Below are 23,506 nucleotides of genomic sequence, written 5' to 3' on the forward strand. Positions count from 1 at the left end.
CTCCAGTGCCGTGCACATCTGTAGCTCCAGTGCCGTGCACATCTGTAACTCTAGTGTGATGTAGGCAGAGGCAAGGATCCCTGCTGATTCCAGCTAAGCAGTGTATTGACTATCTCAGTGCTCAGAGGATGCGGTAGAGAGCAGTTGAGGACATGGCACGCTGGTGACCACCGCCTCCCTACGCAGGCTCACTCATACATTTGCACATGCATACAAACAAGTGTTTTGTTTAATTTTTTGAGACAAGGTTTCTCTGTGTAGACCAGGCTGGCCTCAGACTTAGAGATACCACCTGCCACTGCTTCCCAATTGCTAGGATAAAAAGCTTATGCTGCCACCACCTGGCCTCCTGTATATGATTTAAATTGGAGTTATATATAATAATTTTATACTTCACATTATATATATCAGTTCAAACAATTTTAACTCTTAATTTACCATCCTTGATATTTAAAAAACAAATAACTTACTGGGCAGTGGTGGGGCACACCTGTAATCACAGCACTCGGGAGGCAGAGGCAGGAGGATCTCTGTGAGCTTGAGCTGAGCCTAGTCTACAGAGTTCCAGGACAGCCTGGGCTACACAGAGAAACCTATTTTGAACAAAAAGCAAAAAGGAAGGTAGGGGGAGAAAAGAAATAACTCTATTTTACTTAACCTATTATTTTCTATTGCATATATGTATATCTGTATACCTCCCTGTGGCCTGTGTGTATGAGGTAATTGAATGTGCTTGTTAGATTAGATCTTAGAATGTTTATGTACTATGCAAACTATAATGACCACAGCAGTTAGTTTGTAACCATGTATTTAGGAGTTATCATGCTTGTTTGTTTGTTTTTTTTTCTGTTTCAGAAAGATGGTGCTACAGACAGGACATACAGAGATGGCTAGCACACATATCTTGTTTTGTTTGATGAATAGCCCAGGTGGCCTGGAACTCATTGTGTCTCAAGCTGTCTCAGACTCAGAGTGACTGTCCTGCCTCTTGTCTCCTTGAGTGCTGACATGTGCTACTATACCCAGTCCAAATAAATGTTTATAATATTTAATTCTTCAACTTAGAATTTAAACATGGAGAATCTTTGATAAAAAATTTATTGTTAAAAATTGTTCAAAAAAATTTTAACAAAAAACAATATGCCTAATTTTATCACATTTTTGGTTTTTGTTTCTGTTTTATTAAAGTCAAGTTCTTACTATGTAGCCCTAGCTGGTTTGCTGTATAGCCCAGGCTGGCCTCAAACTCATATATATATCTACCAAGTGCTGGGGCTAAAGGCATGGCTCATCATTCCTGGCTTTTGTGTATGTGTATGTGGTGTGTGTGTCTGTGCACGTGTGTGCACATGCGTGTATACTTACATTTGTTTTGAGATCCGGTGTGACTATGTAGCCCAGCTGGGCTCATACTTGAGATGCTTTTGCCTTAGCCTGAGTATTGGGGTTGCAGATGTGTGGGGTCACACCTTGCTTGTATCAGTTTCTTCTATATTTACTGAATATCGTATTACTGTCTTGTAGAATGGAGATGTATGCATTTCAATTCTTCATCCGCCCGTAGATGACCCACAGAGTGGAGAACTGCCCTCTGAAAGGTGGAATCCTACTCAGAATGTGAGGTAAGGTGTTATAAATGAAATGACAATGTGTTTTGCTTTCATTTACTTTTTGGTTAGTTGGTTGGCTCATTTTTTGAGACAGGGTGTCTCTGTGTAGCCCTGTGGCTGTCCTGGAACTTGCTTTGTAGACCAGGCTGGCCTCGAACTCACAGAAATCCCACCTGCCTCTTCCTTCTCTGTGCTGGGATTAAAAGTATGTGCCACCACTAACCTGGCTATTTTTTGAGAATAGCCTCAAATTCCTGGGCTCAAGTAATCCTCTTACCTCAACTGCACAGGGAGTACAGTCACCTGCTCCTTGAATCTTCTTTTGGGTGTATGTGTGGTGTGTCTCATTCTATTTGAGCCTGTGAACAGTCTTTCCTGTGTTTGATAGCTTTCTCTCTGGCTAGAGCATGAGGGGTGTATTGGAAGAATTTTGAGGTGAAAGTGCATCCTGGTGATCAGCAGGCTAAGGAATGCCACAGAATTCACACTACGCAACGGACCTCACACACCAGATTTATTGGAGGGTTGGGGGATGTAAAAGATGGCCTCTGAGTGGGGATAAGAGAGAGAACAGGCCATGATGGCTCTGGTTTATAGGAGGGTGTGAGGGCATGGACATAGGGAGAATATACAGCAGTGCTGACAGTGGACACATGGCATTGGACCTGATTTAGAATGTGGGCGGTTCTTGGTTAACTGACACATGCATCTGCATCATTGTGAAGTGCTGGCTCCCTGAGCACTGGTGGCTGGGACTCTGATTTCCCTCATCTGCTTCTTCCTCTTACATTAAAATTTACTCCTCATTGGATCCCTTAACTTTTGTGTTTAAATTGTTTAATTTTTTTTTTTTTTTGTTTTTTGTTTTTTGGTTTTTTTTTTTTTTTTTTTTTTTTTGTTTGGTTTTTTTTTTTTCGAGACAGTGTAGCCCTGGCTGTCCTGGAACTCACTCTGTAGACCAGGCTAGCCTCGAACTCTCGAACTCAGAGATCCGCCTGCCACTGCCTCTCAAGTGCTGGGATTAAAGGCGTGCGCCACCACCCGCCCTTAATTTTTATTTTATATAATCTATAGATAGATGTGGGGTTGGCATGTGTCCCATCCCTCAGGTGTTGAGATCAGAGGTCAGAACTCTGGAGTCAGTTCTCTCTTTCCATCATGTGGATTACAAGAACCCAATTTTGTTCATCAAGTAACAAGTTCCTTTTTTGCTCACCAAACTTGTCCACCCTACCTGGGTGATTTTGAGGAGTTTAGGCATACCTGACTAGTTATGGTTTTGATGAAGTAAGAAATGTACTTTCTGGACAGTGTGGTGGTGCACACCTTTAACCTCAGCACTCTGAAGACAGAGGCAGCTGGATCTCAGTGAATTTGAGGCCATCTTGGTCTACATAATACATGTGTAGTCAGCGCTACACAGTAAGACCAGAGTCTTTCTACATAACCCTGGCTATCCTAGAACTTACTGTGTAGACCAGGCTGGCCCTTTAGTCTTAGTTTTTTTTAAACTTTGTACTTTTGTTCATTTAACCAGAGAATCCTTGTTTTTGTACTGTTCACCAGGAACTGTTACAATATCACAGTTGCTTTAGCAGCATAAAGAGAAACTGTAATCTGTCAACTATTTAAATTACTATATTTGCCATGTGTTGCCCTGTTCTCCCAGGGCAACTGGATTCTTTCCCTGGTGTCCTCTTTAAATATCTTTTTCATGTTGAAATATATAATGAGGACAGTTTTAACTGGGTTATCTTTTGGTATTACTGTCTGACTTTTCAAAGAATCCCTTCTAATTAGCAGAGTCAGGGTAGTAGAATATAAAGCTAATGTCAGTGAGAGCAGCTCTGCGCTGGCAAAGGAACTAGGTTGTTCTAAACCTACAAATACCGTTTCCGAGGTCCTGTGGTCAGCTCAGGTGTTAAGAATGAGCTCTTTGCTTTCCAAATGCTCCTTGGGGTGGGTATATGTAGTCTGAGTGAGAAACAAAACAGGCCTGGCTGCTTTCTATTTATTTAATTCACGTGTTCATTTTTATATATATATATATTTTTAGAAACAAGGTCTTACTGTGTGGCCTTGGCTGACTTGGAACTTGCTATGTAGACCAGACTGGCCTCAAATCAAACATCTCATTCCTTGCTTCTCTCCTTTGTTCCTCCCTTGTTCTCTGTGAGACAGGCTCTCAATCCTAGCTCAGGTACCTCAGGTGTGCTGAGGTTTTTTTATACACCTGTGCCACCCTCCTTGCCTCTTTTGTGGCTTAGCCAGCTGATTGCTGAAAAAGTTTTTTTTTTTTTTAAATTATTTGATTTTTAATTATGCATTCATTTGTGTATCTGTCTGTGGGTGTGTGCATGTGACCCAGGAGGCCAGAGGAACTGAGGAGCTGCTATTGAGTGGCCATTGTGAGGAGCCTGATGTGGGGTGTGGGTGGTGGGGGCTACAGAACACATTCTCCGGGTCCTCCAGAAGAACAGTGCATGCTCTTACCACTGAGTCATCTCTCTGTCCCCAAAATATTCATTCTCTCTCTCTCTCTCTCTCTCTCTCTCTCTCTCTCTCTCTCTCTCTTTCACACACACACACACACACACACACACACACACACAGACACACACACCTCTCTTGTCTCTTCTCAGAAAAGAGCAGGCCTCCCAAGGACATCGGCTACACATGGATAACAAGCTCTAACAAGACTAGACACAGACTCTCATAGCAGACCAGTAGGAGGAGTGTGGTCCCAGAGCAGGCAAGAGAGTCAGAGCTACCCCACTCCCACTGTCAGGAGTCCCACAGCCATTACATATACGGAAAACCTAGGGCACACCCACACAGGCTCTGTGATTGTCACCTCAGACTCTGAGCTCTAGGAGCCCTGCTTAGGTGATTCTATGGGCCACGCCCTGCTGGTGTCCACGACTCCTCTGGTCCCATAGTTCCTTCTTCCTTACTTCCACTCTCTCTCCACTTACTATTTGACTGTGAGTCTCTGCATGGCTCCCATCAGCTGCCAAGGAGCCTTTTTGATGACAATTAGGAGAGGCACTGATCTCTGAGTATACAAGGACGTCATTAGGAATCGTTTAATTTTTGTTTTGTTTTCCTATCATAGGTCTCAGGGCTGTCCAGGCAGTGTCAGGCATGGGTTCCCTCTCATGGGGTGAACCTCAAAGAAGACCAGACAATGGTTGGCCACTCCCACACATCCTGTGCCACCTTTATCCCAGCACATCTGTAGGAAGAACAGATTGTAGGTTGAAGGTTCTGTGGCTGGGTTCGTGTCCCAGGCCCACCACTGGAAGTCTTGTTTACAGAAGGTGGCCGGTTCAGGCTCCGTGTCCTCCATTACTAGGAGTTGTCCACAGCCCCGCTTGTAGATTCCAGGGAGTTTCCACACCATCCCCAATGCTCTCCATGTCCAGCAACCTCTCCTTGTACTCTTCCCCCCGCCCCTGATCTCTCTATTTTCCTCCTCACCCGCAAAATATATTCTGTTTTTCCCTTCCAGGTAGATCCATTCATTCCCTATAGAGCCCAACTTGCTACTTAGCTAGCCTCTCTGGATCTGTGCATTTTAGCATATTTGCCTGTTGCTCTGCAGCTCACTTAGAGATGAGTACATTCCATGCTTGTCTTTCTGGGTCTGGGTTACCTCAGTCGGGATTTGTCAGCAACCATCTATTTGTCTGCAGCTTTCATGATGTCATTGTCTTAACAGCTGAGTAGTACTCCGTAGTGCAGACGCGTCCGTCACGTGTTCTGTATTCCTCAGTTCATGGGCGTCTCGGTTGTCCTCAGTCTCTGGCTCTTAGGATAAAGCTACTGTGAACAGAGTTGAGTGAGTGTCCTTGTGGTAGGATGGAGCCCCAGGAGTGGTGTAGCTGGGTCGTGAGGTAGATCTGTTCTGAGGAACTGCCATATGGATTTCCAGAGTGGTTGTTCCAGTTTGCAGTCCCACCAGCGATGGAGGAGTGTCCCCCCTGCTCCACATCCTTGCTCACATGTGCTGTCACCTGAGGTTTTGATCTTAGCCATTCTGATGGGTGTAAGTGGAATCTCGGAGTCATTTGGATTTGCATTTCCCTGATGACTAAGGATGTTGGACATTTCTTTAAGTGCTTCTTAGCCATTTGGAATTCTTCTATTGAGAATTCTGTTTACATCTGTATTCCATAATTGGATTATATGGTTTGTTGATATCTAGTTTCTTGAGTTCTTTATATATTTTGGATATTGGCCCTCTGTTGGATGTGGAGTTAGTGAAAATCTTTTCTATTGTAGGCTGCCGTTTTGTCCTTAATAGAAGCTTTTCAGTGTCATGGTCCCATTTATTAATTGTTGATCTCAGTGCCTGCACTATTGATGTTCTCTTCAGGAAGTTGTCTCCTGTGCCAATGTGTTCAAGGCTATTCCCACTTTTCTTCTGTCAGGTTCATTATATCTGGCTTTATGTTGAGGCCTTTGATCCACTTTGACTTGAGTTTTGTACAGCGTGATAGATACGGATCTGTTTGCATTCTTCTACATGGAGATATCCAGTTAGAGCAGCACCATTTGATTTCTGAGTTTGTCTTTGTTGGATGGGTATTTTGTTTAGTGGTTTCTGTTATTCATGGCCTGTGGTTGGGGGTGGGGGTCTCCACCAGAGTTTGGGCTGGAGTTCTCCAGCTTCTGATCCAGCAAGGAGGCTCTGCCTGAGTTGACCTAAGACATAGTGAAAAGGAATGGAGGAGAGGGATTGGGAGAGTGTCAGTGTGGTGACACAGAGTAGTCATGTTTGGATGGCCTACCTGGAGTTCTGGCAGCTGAAGTGGCTTCTGGTCCTTTTTTTTTTGGTAAAAAAATGACATTTACGGGGCTGGAGAGATGGCTCAGTTAAGAGCACTGACTGCTCTTCCAGATGTCCTGAGTTCAACTCCCAGCAATCACATGGCTCACAACCATGTGTAATGGGGTCTGATGCCTTCTTCTGGTGTGTCTGAAGACAGAGACAGTGTGCTCACATACATAAAATAAATAAATGTTAAAATGAAATGACATAGAGCCGGGCAGTGGTGGCGCACGCCTTTAATCCCAGCACTTGGGAGGCAGAGGCAGGTGGATTTCTGAGTTCGAGGCCAGCCTGGTCTACAGAATGAGTTCCAGGACAGCCAGGGCTACACAGAGAAACCCTGTCTCGAGAAACAAAATAAAACAAAAAAAGAAGTATTTTAAGGAAGAAAAACTTAAAAACTGACTGTAATTTCTTAAAACCTGTACTTTTGGACATTCTGGATGTGAATTTTCACAGTGGATTCTTCTCTTCTTTTCAGGACTATCCTGTTAAGTGTAATCTCACTGCTTAATGAGCCCAACACCTTTTCTCCAGCCAATGTGGATGCTTCAGTCATGTTCAGGAAATGGAGGGACAGCAAAGGAAAAGACAAGGAGTACGCTGAGATCATTAGGTACGGCAAACCATGCGTATTCTGGAACTAAGGGACTCAATGCAAACTTCAACAAGCTTTAAAGTAATTTCTCAATTATATTTATGGAGTAGTAACCTAATGAATTTAGCTATTGAAAGAGAACCCAAAACAGAAACAAAACACAATAAACAAAGAGAACTCACTGGACAGGAGTACAGACTTCTGGGTTTGTTTTGGTTGGTTGTCTTGTGTGTGCATATGTGTATGTGTGTGGGTGCAGTTTAAGCCAGGCTAGCCTTAACACAGAGATCCAGCCTCTGCCTCCTAGGTACTGGGATTACAGTGGACATCCCTATGCCCTGCTTGGTTTTAGTGGTCAGCCACCTAGGTGAATGATTCAGATAAAAAAGTGAACGTATAGTTAGTGTAAACTGTAAAGACCTAGAGAACCTACAAGAATATCAGTGGGCAAGGCCTGGCATCAGACTGAAGCTTCAGGAGAGTGGTGTTCTTATGTTTTCAGTTTCTTCAGTAGCCACGCTTCCCCAGTCATAATGGCTTTGGTTTTTGTACTTTTGGCAAGAAACCGTTTTATACTTACATAGGCAGCATTTTGTTGCAGAGCTGTTACCTGCCAATCTGTCACAGCACAGTGGAAAAGACTGAGGACGACAGGGCACATTGTGATGGGAGCCAGGCAGTAGGTCTAAGGAGGATTGTGGGCAGGGGGTGTGGCTCTGCTGGAAGCTCCTGTCTAGCATTCCACCCCTACCACCCCAAAACAATGAGATTTGGTGACCTGGGGGATCTAGCAGATGAGAGAGAAAATCTGACAGTAATCAGCTTCATCTATTTGAGGCAGTAGAAATATGCTGGGCGTGTAGCTCAGTTGTACAGTGCTTGCTTCCCAGCACCCTTGCAAACCTGAACCCACATTTAAAAAACATTGAGAACCCATATATACAGCCAGTAGTATATACGCATCTGTACTCTCCCGACCCTTACAGGAGATGGGAGGCAAAAGATGGAACTTTCAGATATTCTGGGGCTAGCTACCCTGATCTGTGAAGAAGCAAAGAAGAAAACCTCAAACAAGGCTAAGTGTTAGGGCAAAGGCCCTCTGTGACACGAAGGTTTCCGACGGCTAAGAGCCTTGCTGTGATACAGCATATCTGCTGTATGTGAGTGTGAGACGTGAGTGACAGGCAGTCTGATTATGCTCAGGTATAAGACTGCCTTCAAAACAGGCACTTAATCCAAGTGTGATGTCTTTGCCTAACAATCTATAATAATACCGTAACTAAGGAAACGAAGGGCTAGAGGGCTATAGAGCTGAAGCCCTGTGGGTTGGCATGAGACCCTCTCAAACCGTTCCTGTGTTACCCTCTGTCCAGGAAACAGGTCTCAGCCACTAAAGCTGAAGCAGAGAAGGATGGAGTGAAGGTCCCCACAACCCTGGCAGAATACTGCATCAAAACTAAAGTGCCTTCCAATGACAACAGCTCAGATTTGCTTTATGACGACTTGTATGATGACGACATTGATGATGAAGATGAGGAGGAAGAAGATGCCGACTGTTATGATGATGATGACTCTGGAAATGAGGAGTCGTGACATGTTCCTTCAGTGCCCTGTACCGCCCTGACGTCTCAGGCCAAAGGGAGGGGAGCAAGTGGGGGTCTACAGTGGCCGCTCAGCAGGAACTTACTCATGGGGTGGGGGAGCAAACAGCCCTGCTGACTCCCCTTGCGGATCTCAGTTTGCTCCTTCTTATGGACCTTTACTGGAGAGGAAGCTCCCTCCACAGAATGTCTGAAGTCTTGCATTCTTTCCCTTCCATCACTGTATTGATTCTTTTTTAAAAACAGCCACCACCCCTCAAACTCCCACCTCACCTCATCTCTGCAGAATGTTCACAGCAAAACACCTTTGTCTGTTTTTAGATTCTTGAGAAGAATTAGTCTGTTCAAGACATTGTGTTTAAAGCTGGGAGCCCACTGGGAGTCCACAAGTGCTGCATATATTGGGTAGCAAAAGAAAATGGGAAAAAAAAAGAAAAAAAAAAAAACAAAACCTAAAAAAATAAAAAATACAAAAAAAGCCCACAAAACAAACTTAAAAAAAAAAAAGCCAATTTGCCAAGGTTTAGCTGCTCCTTTCCATCAGTGCGTGTGCATCTGTTCAGCCCCGTGGTGGTGAGTCTTGTTTCTTTCCCTTCCTAAGGCTGGGCTGCGGTGGGCATCAGGGACTTACTCTTGCGAAGTCTGATGAAATGTGCTGCCTCTGTAAGACCATCCCAATATGGAGGCTGCAGCTACTCTGAGGAGATATCAGATTTTGTTTTTTGAAATTGATTGGGATCTAAAGCCTGAAATAAATATTCATACTTTACATAGAACTGAGCACTTGGTTGCTATTTATTTTAAAGGTAGGGTAACTCTTTCCACCAGAAAGTGGGGTGGGGAGGGTGAGGGAGGTTAAAGTAAAGAACTATCCCAGTGTTGACTGATGCCCCTGAGGGAATAGTGAGGACTGCTGGTGGCTGCTGTTGGGAGAGGATGCATCCCAGGTACTCATAAGAGGTTTTTATTTAAGTAGCCACCTTTAATTACTCAGTATTAATCCTAGGTGCATGTGTTAAGGTTTTGGTTTTCATTGAACTGCTTATCTTGATAGTGATAGTTGTGATGTGTGCAACTTGGGACTGGTTGTTTTCCTCATTGGATATGATCTGCACTTTTTTCTCCTTTCAATGTACTTCGGCCAAGGAGTGCAAGCAGAAATGGCGTGTGGCGCTTCCCCTGGGCTTGTCTCACTTTGGCAGGGCCCCTGCCAACCACAGGCAGTGTCTTTTCCCATGTGTCAGTCACATGTGGCTCCCTGCACAACTGAGCTGCAGCCGCTGCACCCCAGATCTCAAAGAGGGTTTTGTTTAGCAAACTAAGTAAAACCAGACTTCAAGGATAGGAGGTTAAGATTCTTGTGTGCCAGGGTCGTTCCTTATCCTCAGATCACAGCTCAGAAAGAACCAAAGGGCAGATGGGAACTGGGAAGGATTGATCCTCCTCTGTTAAGTAGACCATGCTTCCTCCTTCCATGGTTCCCTTTCCTTTCTGATCTCAGGGTTTTCATTCTCTCTTCACACTTCTGAATGAATACTATTTCTCAGCAGCTCCCTGGCTTCAAAAGTTTGGTCTGTTATTAAATGAGAATATTTAGTGTTGAATATTAGTGAACACTGAAATTTAGTGAAATTTATCTCCACAGGGTCAGGGCTGTACCTGAGTCTCCTGATTCAGGAACACAGTAAAGAGACACTTCCAGTTTGTTGCTCCCAGATAGCCTGCAGACCTACAGCCAAATCCTTTCTGATCCTGCCTTTACCCAGCGCTCACTCCTGAAAGTTTGTAGCCAGTTGTTTGGTCTTACTCTCTTGGTACCCTAAAACTAAGCCTTTTGGTACTAAAGTCCAGGGCATGCCAGGCACCTTGGGTCTGTGGGAGTGTCCTGCTGGCCTGTGGTGCGTGCTGACTCAGGAAGCCAGCCAGAGAAGCAAGTAGAAGTGGACCTCTCAGCCTTTGTGGGTGTGGCCAGTTCCAAGGCAATGTGGACTTACTGGCAGCCAGAGGCTATAGTCTACACTGAAAACCTGTCCTGTGGCTAACGTCTTAAGTGTGCTAATTTTTCCTTTTGGGAAAGATAGCTTTTTGGTGTGAGCAGCCATTTTGAGCAGTTGTGCTGTTGACTCGGTCTGAGAAGCAGAGGTTTCCTCTTGGGTCTGATCAAGGCCTCACTGGATGAGTGCTCTTTACTGTCATGATTTCGTTACTGCTTCTCTTGCTCTCCCTACTTTCTCTTACCATTCCAGAATTCTATTTAGCCACACTACTTTTGTAATCACTTCTTACCCCTCCTCTCCTGGCCACTGTTTGTGGGTTCCCTAATGTTTGATCCTGTCCACTGGGAGGGGAACTGCCCTCTCCCCAACCCTGATCAACGAGGTTTACATTTACAACTGAAAAGATTCAGATGCAATTTCAACTGAAACCAGCGGACATCCTGACTTTAATAGTTCTCTTAGCTAAAATTGTAGATGGTTTTTCAGTTTAACTTATGAGACGTTTATCTGATGCGTTTTGTTGGCTTCCCCTTTAGTGATCTGTCTTTCTGCCCATCTGTCTAATAAAAATGTGAAATAAAAAATACCTGTATTGCTACTTCCCCATGGGTTGACCTCCCATCCCCTTGTTTTTTTTTTAAAAAAAAATGTCACCTAGGTAATTGCCAGGTCTCTGCTAAAAAAGTTAAAGCCACTCTTTGGGCTCCACCAACCCTTTCTTATAAACTACCTACCCTCAAGCAGACTGTTAAGGCAAGGACATTTGTTTAACTTGCCTGAAGGGTGTTGCCATGGGGCCAACATAGTTGTGTTCAAGCAAGAGCACAGCAGGCAGCACACTCAGGCAGCAGAGGAAGGAGAAAGGACACAACAAGGAGGCCCTGTCTCTCAGATGCTTGCCTTTTCTTCTGGCTAGGGTCCTAAGCTATGGGTCAAAAGCTTAAGTGTCTGATGGCTTGACCACTAACTATGTATCAGCGTTCCATGTTGTGATCCCCAAAGTTCCCCCAAACTTGAGGTCATTAATCAAAAAATTGCTTTAAAAACAGGGTCCCACATGTAGACATGGCCAGTCTCAAACTAATCCCCCTGCCTACCTAAGGAGTCCACCTAAAGCATTCTGAATAAGCACCCCCTTTTTCTCATTAGCCTGGTCTGAAACAATGGTGTTGAGAGCCCCAACAACTTCAGGGTACTGAATCTTGCCTGTCCCCAGCCTCTGACTTAACCAACAGTCACAGACAGTGTAGGATAGGTGACTGTCCATGGCAGCTCTCCAGCTTTGAGTCCAGGCACTTGGCTTCTTTCCAGACCAGTTAGTTGGGGTTTGGACAGCACTATCCTGGCACTTCCGTTCTCTGGCCATATAAAGGTGGCCCCTGGTCCTGAGTCTTACAAGGTGGCCAGAAAAGGCACATGAACTTGACTTAGGCACAGCTTAGGCCCTGAAGGAGACAGCATTTAAGCAACCATCCCTGTGATAGTGCCTCCCCCTAGCCACAACACACACAGACCAGCTTACTTTCAGAACTTTATTAGGTGGAGTTTGGGCAAGAGAAAACCCTGAATCAGTTGTCCACCTGGTTCAGGACAACTGGTGTAGAGGAGCCTTTGTGTGGAGACAGGCTTTCACTGAGATGGAAGCAGATCTTTGATTTCTTTATAAGGGAGCTCACTGGCTGAACATCTCTGAGACCTAGTTCAGATGTTTTTTTAAAATGGTTGGTCAGAAAAGACAAGTCCCTACAGCAGGACCAGACCCAAAGCAGAAGCCCCTGCTGTGCTTTGGGCACCAGGCTTATGCTGGACAGGGGTCATTTCTTTTATTTCCAGATTAAGATTTGTTGGAAGGGGCACCATGACAAATGACAAAAGGATTAGTTTTTCAAAAACAAGTATGAAGTAATTACAGAGGGAAAAACATAATGGTTCACAGGGAATGAGATAAGTCGTGATTCTTCATTGGTACTGACCCAGCCCCAAACCACCAGTCCTTCAGTGACACACCCAGCAGCCCACTGAGCTGGGGCCACATGGAAGGTCTGAAGGCAGAGGGTTGGGGTGGGGCCTGCTTGGCTATAGTAAAGGTGTCCAGACGGGAGAGCACACCTGTATGCTACCCGTAGCCACAGCTCCTCCAGGCTTCTACACATTTACAAATACATACATAAATACATTACATACAACAGTGGGGCTGGGAGGCAGGCTTCCCACAGAGGCTGACAGTTATGTCTCAGAATCCTAGGAAGGGCACCGGGCTCCCAGAAATGCGCTCCATGTGTTCTCTCCTGCCCAGAGTACACCCTGCCCAAGGAGCCCACCCTCTCCTTTTCAGGGTCTAGTTTGTCCAGTATGGAGAGTTGCCGTAGGTGGGTTTGGAGGCTTGAGACTTGGGCTGCAGGGAGCTGGGCTGGCTGCGCTGACCAGAGCCACTCTGAGGAGGAAGAGGAGAAAAGGCTATAAAGGTTGGAACAGAACCCCAGGCCCAAAGTGGGGAGGCTGCCTCCATTACTGCGCTCACCGGGGCATCCTGCGGTAGGTGGTGGTGCAGCAGCTGGGAGTGGGGCTGCTGGTGGGCCGGCATGATGTGCAGGAATGGGGCAGGTGCGTAGCCAGGGGCCGCTCCAGGGGCCAGGGGCCCAGTGGAGCCCAAGGCCGAAGGCAGGCTGAAAGGTGGAGGAGTCCCTGCATGAAATCCCTGCTTGTCAAAAGTCTGTAGGATAAAGATGACAACAAAGGTCAGGTTGAACTGCACTCTTCTCCACTCTCCCTGTGCCCAGCTCCGTGCAGCCTCACCTGTGTCTTGTTGTAGACAGACCCAGTCATATCAGGTAAACCAGTGCCTGAAGATACTGACACTCCTAGGAAGAAAAACAACTGTCAGATAGGAGACAAGTACTCCAGGTTACAGTCCTGGAGAGGAATTGACACTACCTTTGCCAGGCCCAGAACCAGTCGACTTGTTTGGTGCCTGAGATGATCCACCATAGCCACCCTTGGTGTAGTCTCCTGCCGCTGTCCCCTGGGTCAAATCATCATAACCTAGCAAGGCAGGGCACAAGAGGCATGTGTGGGCTAAGCAGGTCTGTCCGAGCATGTGCCCCCAGTACTGGGTGTGGTCCTTACCTGTGCTGTAAGTGTGCTGCCCATAGCCACTGGCCTGCTGGAAGGGGGCCGGGGGAGTGCTAAGGGTCACACCGTGCTGCTTAGCTGAGGTTGGAGGGACCTGGTTGGACAAACGGGAGGTTTGAGTGTAAGAAAAGGCAAAGAGGATATCAGCCTTGGCTTAAGCATTGGGCAAAACTAAGTCAGAACCAAGAGAACCAGTAGATTCCTGAGTGCAGTCACTCCATGGCGAGTATAAAGGAGCTGGGGAATGGACTCTGAGCCTGAACCATCTTCACAGGCTACATGTAACTAAACAGGCCTGTGCCCACACTCATCTGTTGCTGACAGATGCTGGAAAACATGCCCAAAGTTTCAAGCTTTGAGGAAACCTTAGCCCAGGAAACAATCTGCAGAAATACTCACAAACATAGTGGGCCCATACTGGAAGGCACTGGGCACGCCTGTGTAGTAGGAGAGGCCAGTATAGCTGTAGCCAGGTGGCAGAGCAGGATTCAAAAAGGGCTGCTGGGCCGTGTGGTGGGTCTGAGACTGGCTCTGCTGTGCCTGAGCTGGTGCTGCGGGAGGTGCAGGGGATGCAGAGTCTCCTCGGCCAAACTTGGTGACGTCACCTAAAAGAACACTGACCCTTGTATTATCAGGGGAAAGGCCAGGCTAGCTGTTATAAACAGGAATAGATCAAACTGCCAGCTCAAGTACTCACACCTTCAAAGACTGCCTCAGCCCTCCTCATCCACCTTCTGGCCTCCTATGGCTAGACAGGTCAACCCATCACCTCCCCAACTCTTGCCCGCTGAGCCAACTAACCTGAATATGGATTATTAGCTAGATTCCCATCTCGGCTGGCAAGGGCTGTGGGTGCTGCAAAGGGGATTCCATAGTAATCCTAGGAAAGACCAGGGAGACGCACTGAGCAATGGTCTCACCCACCTCACAGAGAGCAGATCCAGCTGACAGAACACGTACACACACTCTGAGCGATGGCACACTCCCAGAACAGGCAGCCATCCAGAGAGCTGCACAGATGACAGTACCTTGGGTGTGTGCAGCTCAGAACCTCTGCTTTAGCAGACAACATGGGCAGAGTGCCAAACCTCAATGCCTGAACCAGACTCTTCACAGCACATACAGAGACTTGGTAAATGCTATAGGCCAAACCAACCTTACTGGTCCTTACTGTGTGAGAGACTAAACGGACAGCCATAGGAAAGGTAAAAAGAGATTAAGCCTAGGGGACTTAGAGGCGCAGAGAGCAGTGCCAGGCACGCATAAGACCACGAGTCTAGGCCCTAAGTAGTCTAGCCTCTGCCAACTCATTTAGCTCCAGCAATAGAGCCAAATGGCAGGTGCAAGAGTGCAAACACAGGCCACAGAAGCTGCACTCTGATGAAGAAGCCCTGCCCTGGCCCTCACCACCCAGGGCCCTGGGCTGCCCAAGTCTGAGTCAAACGAGACAAGAACATATCAACTGGAAATGGCATTCCTATCCCTTAGGCTGCAACTCTGGGCAAACTCCAGGAAACCATGTAATCCTCAGCCAGAATTCTAAGAGGCACAAGTGGCAAGGAGCTTTCAGGAACAGTTGGAGACAAAGGAGACTAGTAGGAATGAGGCCCAGAAGGGGGTCCTTCACAGGTGAGGAAATCCAAAGGCAGCAGTTTAGCCCCAAAGGAAGGCTAAATATGACCCAAGAAAAAAATGTGAAGCTTGTTTCCACTGTGGACTCACTGGAGATGTCCCATAAGATATAATGTTTAAAACGGAAAAAGGAGGGGCTGGAGAGATGGCTCAGTGGTTAAGAAAACTGGATGTTCTTCCAGTAACCTATGTGGTGGTTTATAACTCTGTAACTTCAGTTGCAGGGATATGATGTCTTCTGTCCTGTGGTCATCAGGCACACATGGTGCATCTACATAAATCCTAGCCAAACTTGTACCCACAGAAGATTCAAGGAAACAGAGACTCATGGGTATGGGTGGAGAGGCAAGAAAGCCCCCAAGGATGAATCCAGCTGTGTGTGTCACTCCAGGCTTCCTTGTATTCTACCCAGGGGCTCTTCTATGTCCTGTTAGACTCAGCAGGCCCTCAGCCAGGCTCTCCCTCTGAAAGGACTCCACTCCAGTAGATGCAGTGGAGGTGCTACCTGCAGCTGTACACTATGGGCAGTCCGGCAGTCCACAAAGCGACAGGAGGGGTGTAGAGAAAGAGTGAGCACTGTAGCAAGCACAGGCAGGCCTGTGCCTGGGCAGTCCTTTCCTCTGAGAGCATGAAAGAGCACATTCTGTGTCTGTCAATGACAGAGTCCCTAGAAAGCATCAGGCTGAGACTGTCTACCCAGAGGACACTGCTGCTCGTGCCTGCCCCCTGCTTCCCTGCTGCTCACGCGGTCTTTCCCACAAGACTCATTACTTTATCCCCAGACCCAGGCTCAGAATATAGACAGCCCTGGCTGAGGTGAGATAGCAGCACCAGGGCCAGCATTCTTGTAAATAAAGGCGAAGGCTAGACCCAGATGATACTTTATAAAGACAGCCAACATGTGCCACTCCTCCTCCTAGGGCAGAGCAGCAATGCTGCCCTCATGAATGCAGACATGCGCCCAAGAGTCAGATGAAGGCAGTGTAACATTTCCAGGCACAACTGGAAAGTCTTGGAGTGTATGACAGGTCTGTTCTGGGATTACCTCTATGTTCAGCTGTTTTTAGTTTTTGTTTGTTGTTGTTTTTTAATGGAGCAGGAAATAAGACAATGCATTTGGCATGAGACATGTCTTACAGTGAGTGCTCATGGTCCCAGAGTCCCTCATTCCCCAGGGATGAACCTTATCTTCCAAGACAATGGTCAACCAAGCATATCACCACTGGACATAGCGTCTCAAAAGTGGTATGGGGGAGACCCACAGTTGAGGAGTCTGAAGTCCAAGCTCAGTGGCTGTCAAGCAAGGAGCCTGTGAGTTCTCCTGCCAAGGTCCTAAGTCACCTGTCACTCACCATTGGCAGCCGTGACTGCAGCATCTGGAGCTCCTCATAACCGTAGATCTGAAGGAGAGTCAGCGGATACATTAGGACCATACACTAGAGACACACAAGGAGCCAAAACAGACACACTCAAGAATGGGACTTGGGCCGGGCGGTGGTGGCGCACGCCTTTAATCCCAGCACTTGGGAGGCAGAGGCAGGCAGATTTCTGAGTTCGAGCCCAGCCTGGTCTACAGAGTGAGTTCCAGGACAGCCAGGCTTACACAGAGAAACCCTGTCTCGAACAAACAAACAAACAAATAAACAAACAAACAAAGACTGGGACTTGGGTCAGATGTTATAGGAAAAGATCCGACCTAAGTAGATAGACTCTAGAAGGAGAAAGATCCACCAGGTATGAGACAGACACAGCAGCCCTGGTGTAACTCACAAGCACTCTCACCAGGTGGGCCTGCCCAGTGCCAGCCCCTAAGCCAACCAGGCGTCAGTCCTACTCACCGGATAAGCAGGAAGCAGCCCTCCAGGGCCCACGAGGTACTGATTGTGTAGCAGGGGAGGCACCCCTTGAGGCAGGTTTGGGGGTGCTTTGCCTACAAAGAGAAAAAAACAAACACAATGGATAACTCATTTCTCAAGGAGGCTCCTTGGCTGCTTAAGGGTGGAGGTACAGGTCTGGAAGTTCACTATTGAGGGGGTTGTAAGAGGCTTGGGGTACACACCTGAGGTCACCAAGGCTGTGGCCCTGGTACTGCTGCTAGGTACGCTCACAGTGGTCCCACTCAGGCATAGGCTGCTCACAGTGCTCATGCTCCCAGGCAGGACAACCCCTGAGGATGGGGCACTTGGAGCAGAGGTTGCTGCTGTTGAGAAGGCAGCTGAGGACACGGTGCTCTCCACACTGGCATGCTGGCAAAACAAAAGCCAAGACATGTGGGTTTGACTGCAATTGGTCCTATGGCTGAACAGACAGGCAGTGTTCAATGCCAGTACTTGGTGACTATAATAAGCTGAGGAAGCCTCTCTGTCTTAGGAATCACTGTATTTAGTGGAAAGGCCAGATCCAGCCATCAGGACAGTGAGACTGTCTCAGACAGTCCAACCAAGCAAGCAATCTATAAGGGTACTTATTGTTCTTCTTGACAGGGACGCACACGTATAAATCAAAAGGGTGCCGTGGTGATGGTGCAGTGATTAAAACCACAGGCTGCTCTTGCTGACCTAGGTTTGGTCCCGAGCATATACTTGGTGTTTCATAATTCTCTATAGCTTTAAATCCAGGGAATCTGAAACACTCTTCCTGACTTCTGTGGGTAACAGACACATACATGGTATACATACAAATGTGGGCAAACACTCATTCACATTAAAAAAAATATGCATATGCATTTACATGTTTGGAGGAAATAAATTAAGAGCGTCCCCAAGTTGATACTTCCACCTGGAAACTCTCGTGGCCTGGACTTCCTGACTTTGTAAAAACTCTTCCCTCAAACTGTCTATCTCTAAGCATGGGAAGACACTATGAAGGCTGATTAAAGTGGACGTCTAGTCACTACCACTAGCAAAGCTCCCATGACATCAACACAACAGGATACAACTTAATTATATCCTTTAGACCAGAGGCACGACAATTAAAGATACTGTAGATAGGAATTAGAAACAACCTACTGGCAACAAAATGTCAAGTAAAAAAAAAAGACCAAGAAATAAACTGTCACTGCTGATCAGATGTGTCCTATAATGAAAAGAGCACTCTCAAGTCCTTGAGATCAGACACGCGCCTCATCTCCCAAGGACAAGCACAGGGTTCTAAGGCAGCCAACCAGGAGACTCTGGATCAATCAATTTCCCAGTAAGCATGGGACAGAAGGTCTGGGTATACTGAGCAGAAGGGGTGGGCACTTACAGTATGTGGCGTACTTGTGGAACGCGTTGTATGTGCAGAGGACAAGCTGTTCTGGTGGCCAGAAAGGGAGCTACAGGATAAAACAGAAGACCACAGGTCCAAACATGTGTGTTTATCCATAGAAACAATACCTACCTGGTTTGACAGGCTATAATCAAAATCAATCCTGTCCCTGAAGATACCTGGACATCAGACTTTATGCCCATAGAATCCTGTGACAAAGTCCTGACGGTCAGAAATGTCCTACAGGGTGATTCACTATGACATACCCGATACATCCTGGCTTCGATAAATTACAACCTTTTTGGGCTATCAAAATGGTCAAACCAGGAATGCACCTGGAAAGCTCCGAGCACTGCCAGTCAAGAGAGGTTCTATGTATGTATGACCTGCAACTAAGAGTTGAGCTTGAATTCCATCAGATTCTGAGCTCTAACCAAACATTTCTGCTCTGAACTAAATGGATCAAGAACTCTACCCAGAAGGTCTGGGTGACTAGCTAACTCCTTTTCTTGTACCCTATTCCAATAATATCTCTCTGGAATCAGGACAAACCCAAGTCAGGTACTTATCAATCCTTCTGACTCCACACTAGAGTGGGTGGGCTAAGAAACGGGAAAAGGTCAGGCACTAAGTATGTGTTTGTGAACCTCTGCATCCCCAGGAGACCTGAGATTATGCCAGCAGAAACATTAGAAGTAGTCAAGGTCTCCATTCCTAGTGACTTTGGGATGTGACCACCCCATCACAGGCGACACGATACATCCACAAGTCTGCATCCATTCCTTTTCTCACTGTGACACACATACCTGTTGATCTGAGAAAGAGGGCTGCTGGACAGGTCACCAGACGGGGTCAAGGAGGGCAAAGTGGCAGTGTGCTGGGACGAAGAGGGCAGAAGTGCAGTGCAGGAGGCGGGGCTGGGTAGGGAGCTCACAGACGGGAGGGCAGAGGGGTCTGTCTTCTTTGGAGCTGGAGCGGATGAAGTAGCTGCAAGACATGTGTATCTCTTTAGCTCCAGAAGCATTCCACAGTATGGAGACACACACAGTACCTAGCCACATGCAGTCATGATGGACAGTGTTGTTTCCTACAACAGCGTACAAGCATGTCATCAGACAGCTCTATTTCTTGCAGATAGGACTACAGAACCAGATGTGATAGGTCTGCACAAAGAACAGAAAATGACACCTTTAAATTGTCTTGGTGCAGACATATTTCTCCTATTTCCAGAAGTTTGACATAAGCACCCAGAAAAGCTGGGCAAAATCTGATGTATACATAGTGAGATAAGTTTCCTTTCAAAAGCATGGCATGAGGGAGTGAAGGGCAGATTTGCAAGACCTCCCCAGAGGACTTCCAACCACTGGGCACCTATGAAGGCACAGGTGCCAGGCAGGGTACACAGCCATCTGAGGGCAAATGTGGAACGGTCTGTTCATCTCAACTCTGAAGGAAGAATTCACACCAACATGAACTTGCAAATGCACAGTGGGAACTTTCTTGGGTTTTTGTTTCAAAAGACTAATCACGGAGCCCCGATAACAAGGTTTTTGTGTTTGGGGGATGATGTGCACACAATCACTGACCTTTGGAAAAGACTCAGCACCATTGTCATCAACACATACAAATCAGATATGTGCTTGGAAACATCATTGCCTTTTCCAGGCAGAGAGAGGATCTTGCCCTCTCTCCTGCAGACAGACATCCCTGTGCGTCCAGAGCTGAAAGCAGGCAAGGAGTCCAGCCTGCAGCTTGGTCAACTCATTTTATCTGAGACAAGAGCTTCATGTAACACAGGCCAACCTTGAACTCTCTAAGTAATGGAGGATGACTTTGAACTCCTGAAAACTGGAATTGAACTATGGACCACCATAATACCCATCAGACATTTTGCCCTTTTTGAAGGAAGGGTGTTGTTTAGTCTTTTTTTTTTTTCTTTTAGACATAGGGTCTCAACTCACTATGTAGTCAGTAAGAACCATGAACTACCAATTCTCCTGCCTTCCAAATGCTACTATTACAGGCGTCCACCAGTCTATCTGTAGTCCTGGAGATAGAACTCAGAGTTGTATGTATGCTAGGTAGGCACTCTACTGATTGAACTAATATTAAATATCTTAATACTGCTTGTTGCCAGCACGATAGTGTGGTGGCAGAAATTAGGCGTATGTAAAATAAATTGAGTAGGGCTATTACAGCTGCTATAATGTGGCATGGGAATTCAATTAGAGAAGAGACCACAAAGTGACAAATTTTAGAGGATATAAACAGCATGATGGGCATTTTACTGCATATTTGTGAGAGGGAAGATTTCGATGTAAATGAGTAGAAGGACCGGGGTGGACACTGACGCTAGGATTAGGGATGTGTGGAAGGACAGCAAGGATTCAATCCAGTGTGGATAATGAAGGAATGGGCTATAATGTTTTTGCAATTGGGTTTGGCTGAAGCCATTTTATCCTTGGGCTTTCTGTATTACATTAGCCACATTTTTGTCTGGACTCCACCAGCCATGATGAGAATAGACACTTACTGTCTACTGTGTGCTGACTTCGACCACCACCATGTCCGTTCTACGAAGAACAAAGGGAAACAGTTAACATGTAGACATGCCCAGACAGACTCCAGGGTCACTCTCAATTGGGACTGCAATAACCATATGCACAACAGATTAACAAAGAAGCAATCATCTCATCTTTTTCAAAGATTTTATTTTATCTTATGTATACACCTATGTGAATGTATGTCACTCAGGTACCAGCTAAAGTTGGAAAACGGCCTCGGAGTTACAGGTGGCTGTGAGCTGCCTGAGGCGGGCACAGAAGGGGCTCTAAACACAGAGCCATCCCTCCAGCCTGCATCTCTTTCATTCTTTTGTTTTGTTTTAAAATAAAAAAATATGAAAATGAGAGGCAATACAACTAGCTTTAATATATCACAAGAAGTAGGCAGTTTGAAAACCAGAATCAGAATTTAGGAAAGAAAAATACAAGAGGTTAAAAGTATGTCTAAAACAATTATCAAGTTGTTTTTTTTTTTTTAATTTATTTATTTATTTATATATGAATACACTGTAGCTGTCTTCAGACACACCAGAAGAGGGCATCAGATCTCATTACAGATGGTTGTGAGCCATCATGTGGTTGCTGGGATTTGAACTCAGGACCTCTGGAAGAGCAGTCAGTGCTCTTAACCACTGAGCCATCTCTCCAGCCCAATTATCAAGTTGTTAAATCATATAAGGTAGATGAAGTCCCAATATAATGAAAGTGTATGACCCTTTCTATTTTTCATGCAAATTCTGTAATGCAAATAATAGTATATAATTCTAAAATATATATGCAAATTCTAGATAACCTAAATATATATTATAGAAAGAGTAACTTCCATAGCAGGAACCATCAAATGTTGAGAAATGTTTCTATGAAAACTGAGATGTGCTCTTAGAGTTGATAGCACAGAGTAAGTTCTGACTATGCTGTCCACACAATAAAGAACCTAACACAGCTGATGTGAACATACCTGAGACACCATGGTGGACTAACACAGGGATCTTTACAAACTGACACCTGCCTCCACAGACTGGGGAGGACCCACAGAGGTGCACACCCGGCAGTACACTCAAGACAGCATCCCCAGGCAGGGGCAGCAGTGGGAAAAGAAGCTGACGTTCCTTTTATATTAAGAAATGTCGAGGGAGGACAGGAGAGATAGTACAGCAGAAAAGGGTCAGCTGCTCTTCCAGAGGATCTCGACTTGATTCCCAGCACCCACATGGTGGCTCAGTATATACCTACAGTTTTAGGGGATCCACCACACCTAGCCTGATGTGCTGGGTGGGCCTCCATGGCACTACTCTAGAGGCTCCTGTCTACAGCTGCCGCCAATCTCCCAAAACCTATGCCCCCCCCTCCTTTCCGCCCGCCTCCTCCCAACAGCTGATAAGATTTATACTTTGTGGTGGCGCACGCCTTTAATCCCAGCACTTGGGAGGCAGAAGCAGGCGGATTTCTGAGTTCGAGGCCAGCCTGGTCTACAGAGTGAGTTCCAGGACAGCCCAGGCTGCACAGAGAAACCCTGTCTCAAAAAACCAAAAAACCAAAAAAAAAAAAAAAAAAAAAAAAAAGAAAAAGATTTATACTTTGTCCTGTTGCTTTTCTCTCAAACAACAAAATGGTCCTCAAGACTGTTTGAATGGACATGGCCAGTATGTGTGGACCAAGCTATTCTCAGAAGCAATAAGTTAGTTTTAAAAAGAGTACTGGAAGCTGAATACCTCATCCTATAGTCCTTGACGAAGAAGGTCCCCAACACAATACAAACAATATTCATTACTGCTGACGGATCTCATTAGAGCTAATTCTAAGACCTTATTGCTATGGCTGCGCATGACAGACATCAAGTGGACTGGGCTAGAAAACCCAGTCCACTCTACTGGCTAGCCCTCAAGGTATTGGGAGAGATCTACCATTAACAACAGTCTTACTTAGCTGTGAACCTTGAAGGCAACAATTCAGACTACTGGTCAATCGTGACAAGCCAGTTATGAGGGTGGCCAATGCTTTCTGATAGGGTTTGATGACTGTCCGATAGGAGATGGTCCATATCTATGACTGTAGGCCTCATCAAAAGCGAGTGCCTGAGGAGGATGGTACTGCTATTATTTTGATAAATGGCATGGTGTGGCCATCAAATTGTTCCCTAAAGCACTACATTGAGCCAGCAAGACAGTTCTGTGAGCAAAGGCACCAACTCCCAAGCAAGACTAATGCCCTGAGTTAGACACATGAAATAAAAGGAACATAACTCCTGTAAGTTGTCCTCTTGCTTCCATATGTATGTAACACAGAAAT

General features: G+C 46.1%; 2 protein-coding genes and 1 non-coding gene across 3 annotated transcripts in view; 1 reads left to right on the plus strand and 2 right to left on the minus strand.

Moving 5' to 3' along the window:
- Ube2r2 (ubiquitin conjugating enzyme E2 R2) overlaps positions 1–9,423 on the plus strand; it is a 57,519-nt gene extending 48,096 nt beyond the window's left edge. Inside the window, exons 3-5 of the mRNA XM_028779125.1 lie at positions 1,525–1,622; positions 6,926–7,060; positions 8,416–9,423. Coding sequence (XP_028634958.1) covers positions 1,525–1,622; positions 6,926–7,060; positions 8,416–8,635 — 453 coding nt within the window. The 3' untranslated portion in view covers positions 8,636–9,423. The remainder of the gene's footprint in view (positions 1–1,524; positions 1,623–6,925; positions 7,061–8,415) is intronic.
- Positions 9,424–12,158: 2,735 nt separating this feature from the next.
- The window catches only part of Ubap2 (ubiquitin associated protein 2), an 83,209-nt gene continuing 71,861 nt past the window's right edge, over positions 12,159–23,506 (minus strand). Inside the window, exons 17-29 of the mRNA XM_028779087.1 lie at positions 21,187–21,226; positions 19,460–19,640; positions 18,651–18,720; positions 17,464–17,650; positions 17,243–17,334; positions 16,757–16,804; positions 14,574–14,652; positions 14,172–14,377; positions 13,767–13,866; positions 13,575–13,682; positions 13,437–13,501; positions 13,162–13,353; positions 12,159–13,074 (exon numbers count right to left, since the gene is read on the minus strand). Coding sequence (XP_028634920.1) covers positions 12,979–13,074; positions 13,162–13,353; positions 13,437–13,501; positions 13,575–13,682; positions 13,767–13,866; positions 14,172–14,377; positions 14,574–14,652; positions 16,757–16,804; positions 17,243–17,334; positions 17,464–17,650; positions 18,651–18,720; positions 19,460–19,640; positions 21,187–21,226 — 1,464 coding nt within the window. The 3' untranslated portion in view covers positions 12,159–12,978. The remainder of the gene's footprint in view (positions 13,075–13,161; positions 13,354–13,436; positions 13,502–13,574; positions 13,683–13,766; positions 13,867–14,171; positions 14,378–14,573; positions 14,653–16,756; positions 16,805–17,242; positions 17,335–17,463; positions 17,651–18,650; positions 18,721–19,459; positions 19,641–21,186; positions 21,227–23,506) is intronic.
- Positions 20,242–20,318, minus strand: LOC114630816. Its single transcript, XR_003712862.1, has one exon. It is a non-coding gene; the product is annotated as a small nucleolar RNA SNORD121A (small nucleolar RNA).

The sequence above is a fragment of the Grammomys surdaster genome, unplaced genomic scaffold, assembly GCF_004785775.1.
Source record: "Grammomys surdaster isolate TR1022 unplaced genomic scaffold, NIH_TR_1.0 344, whole genome shotgun sequence".
Classification (NCBI taxonomy): Eukaryota; Metazoa; Chordata; class Mammalia; order Rodentia; family Muridae; genus Grammomys; species Grammomys surdaster.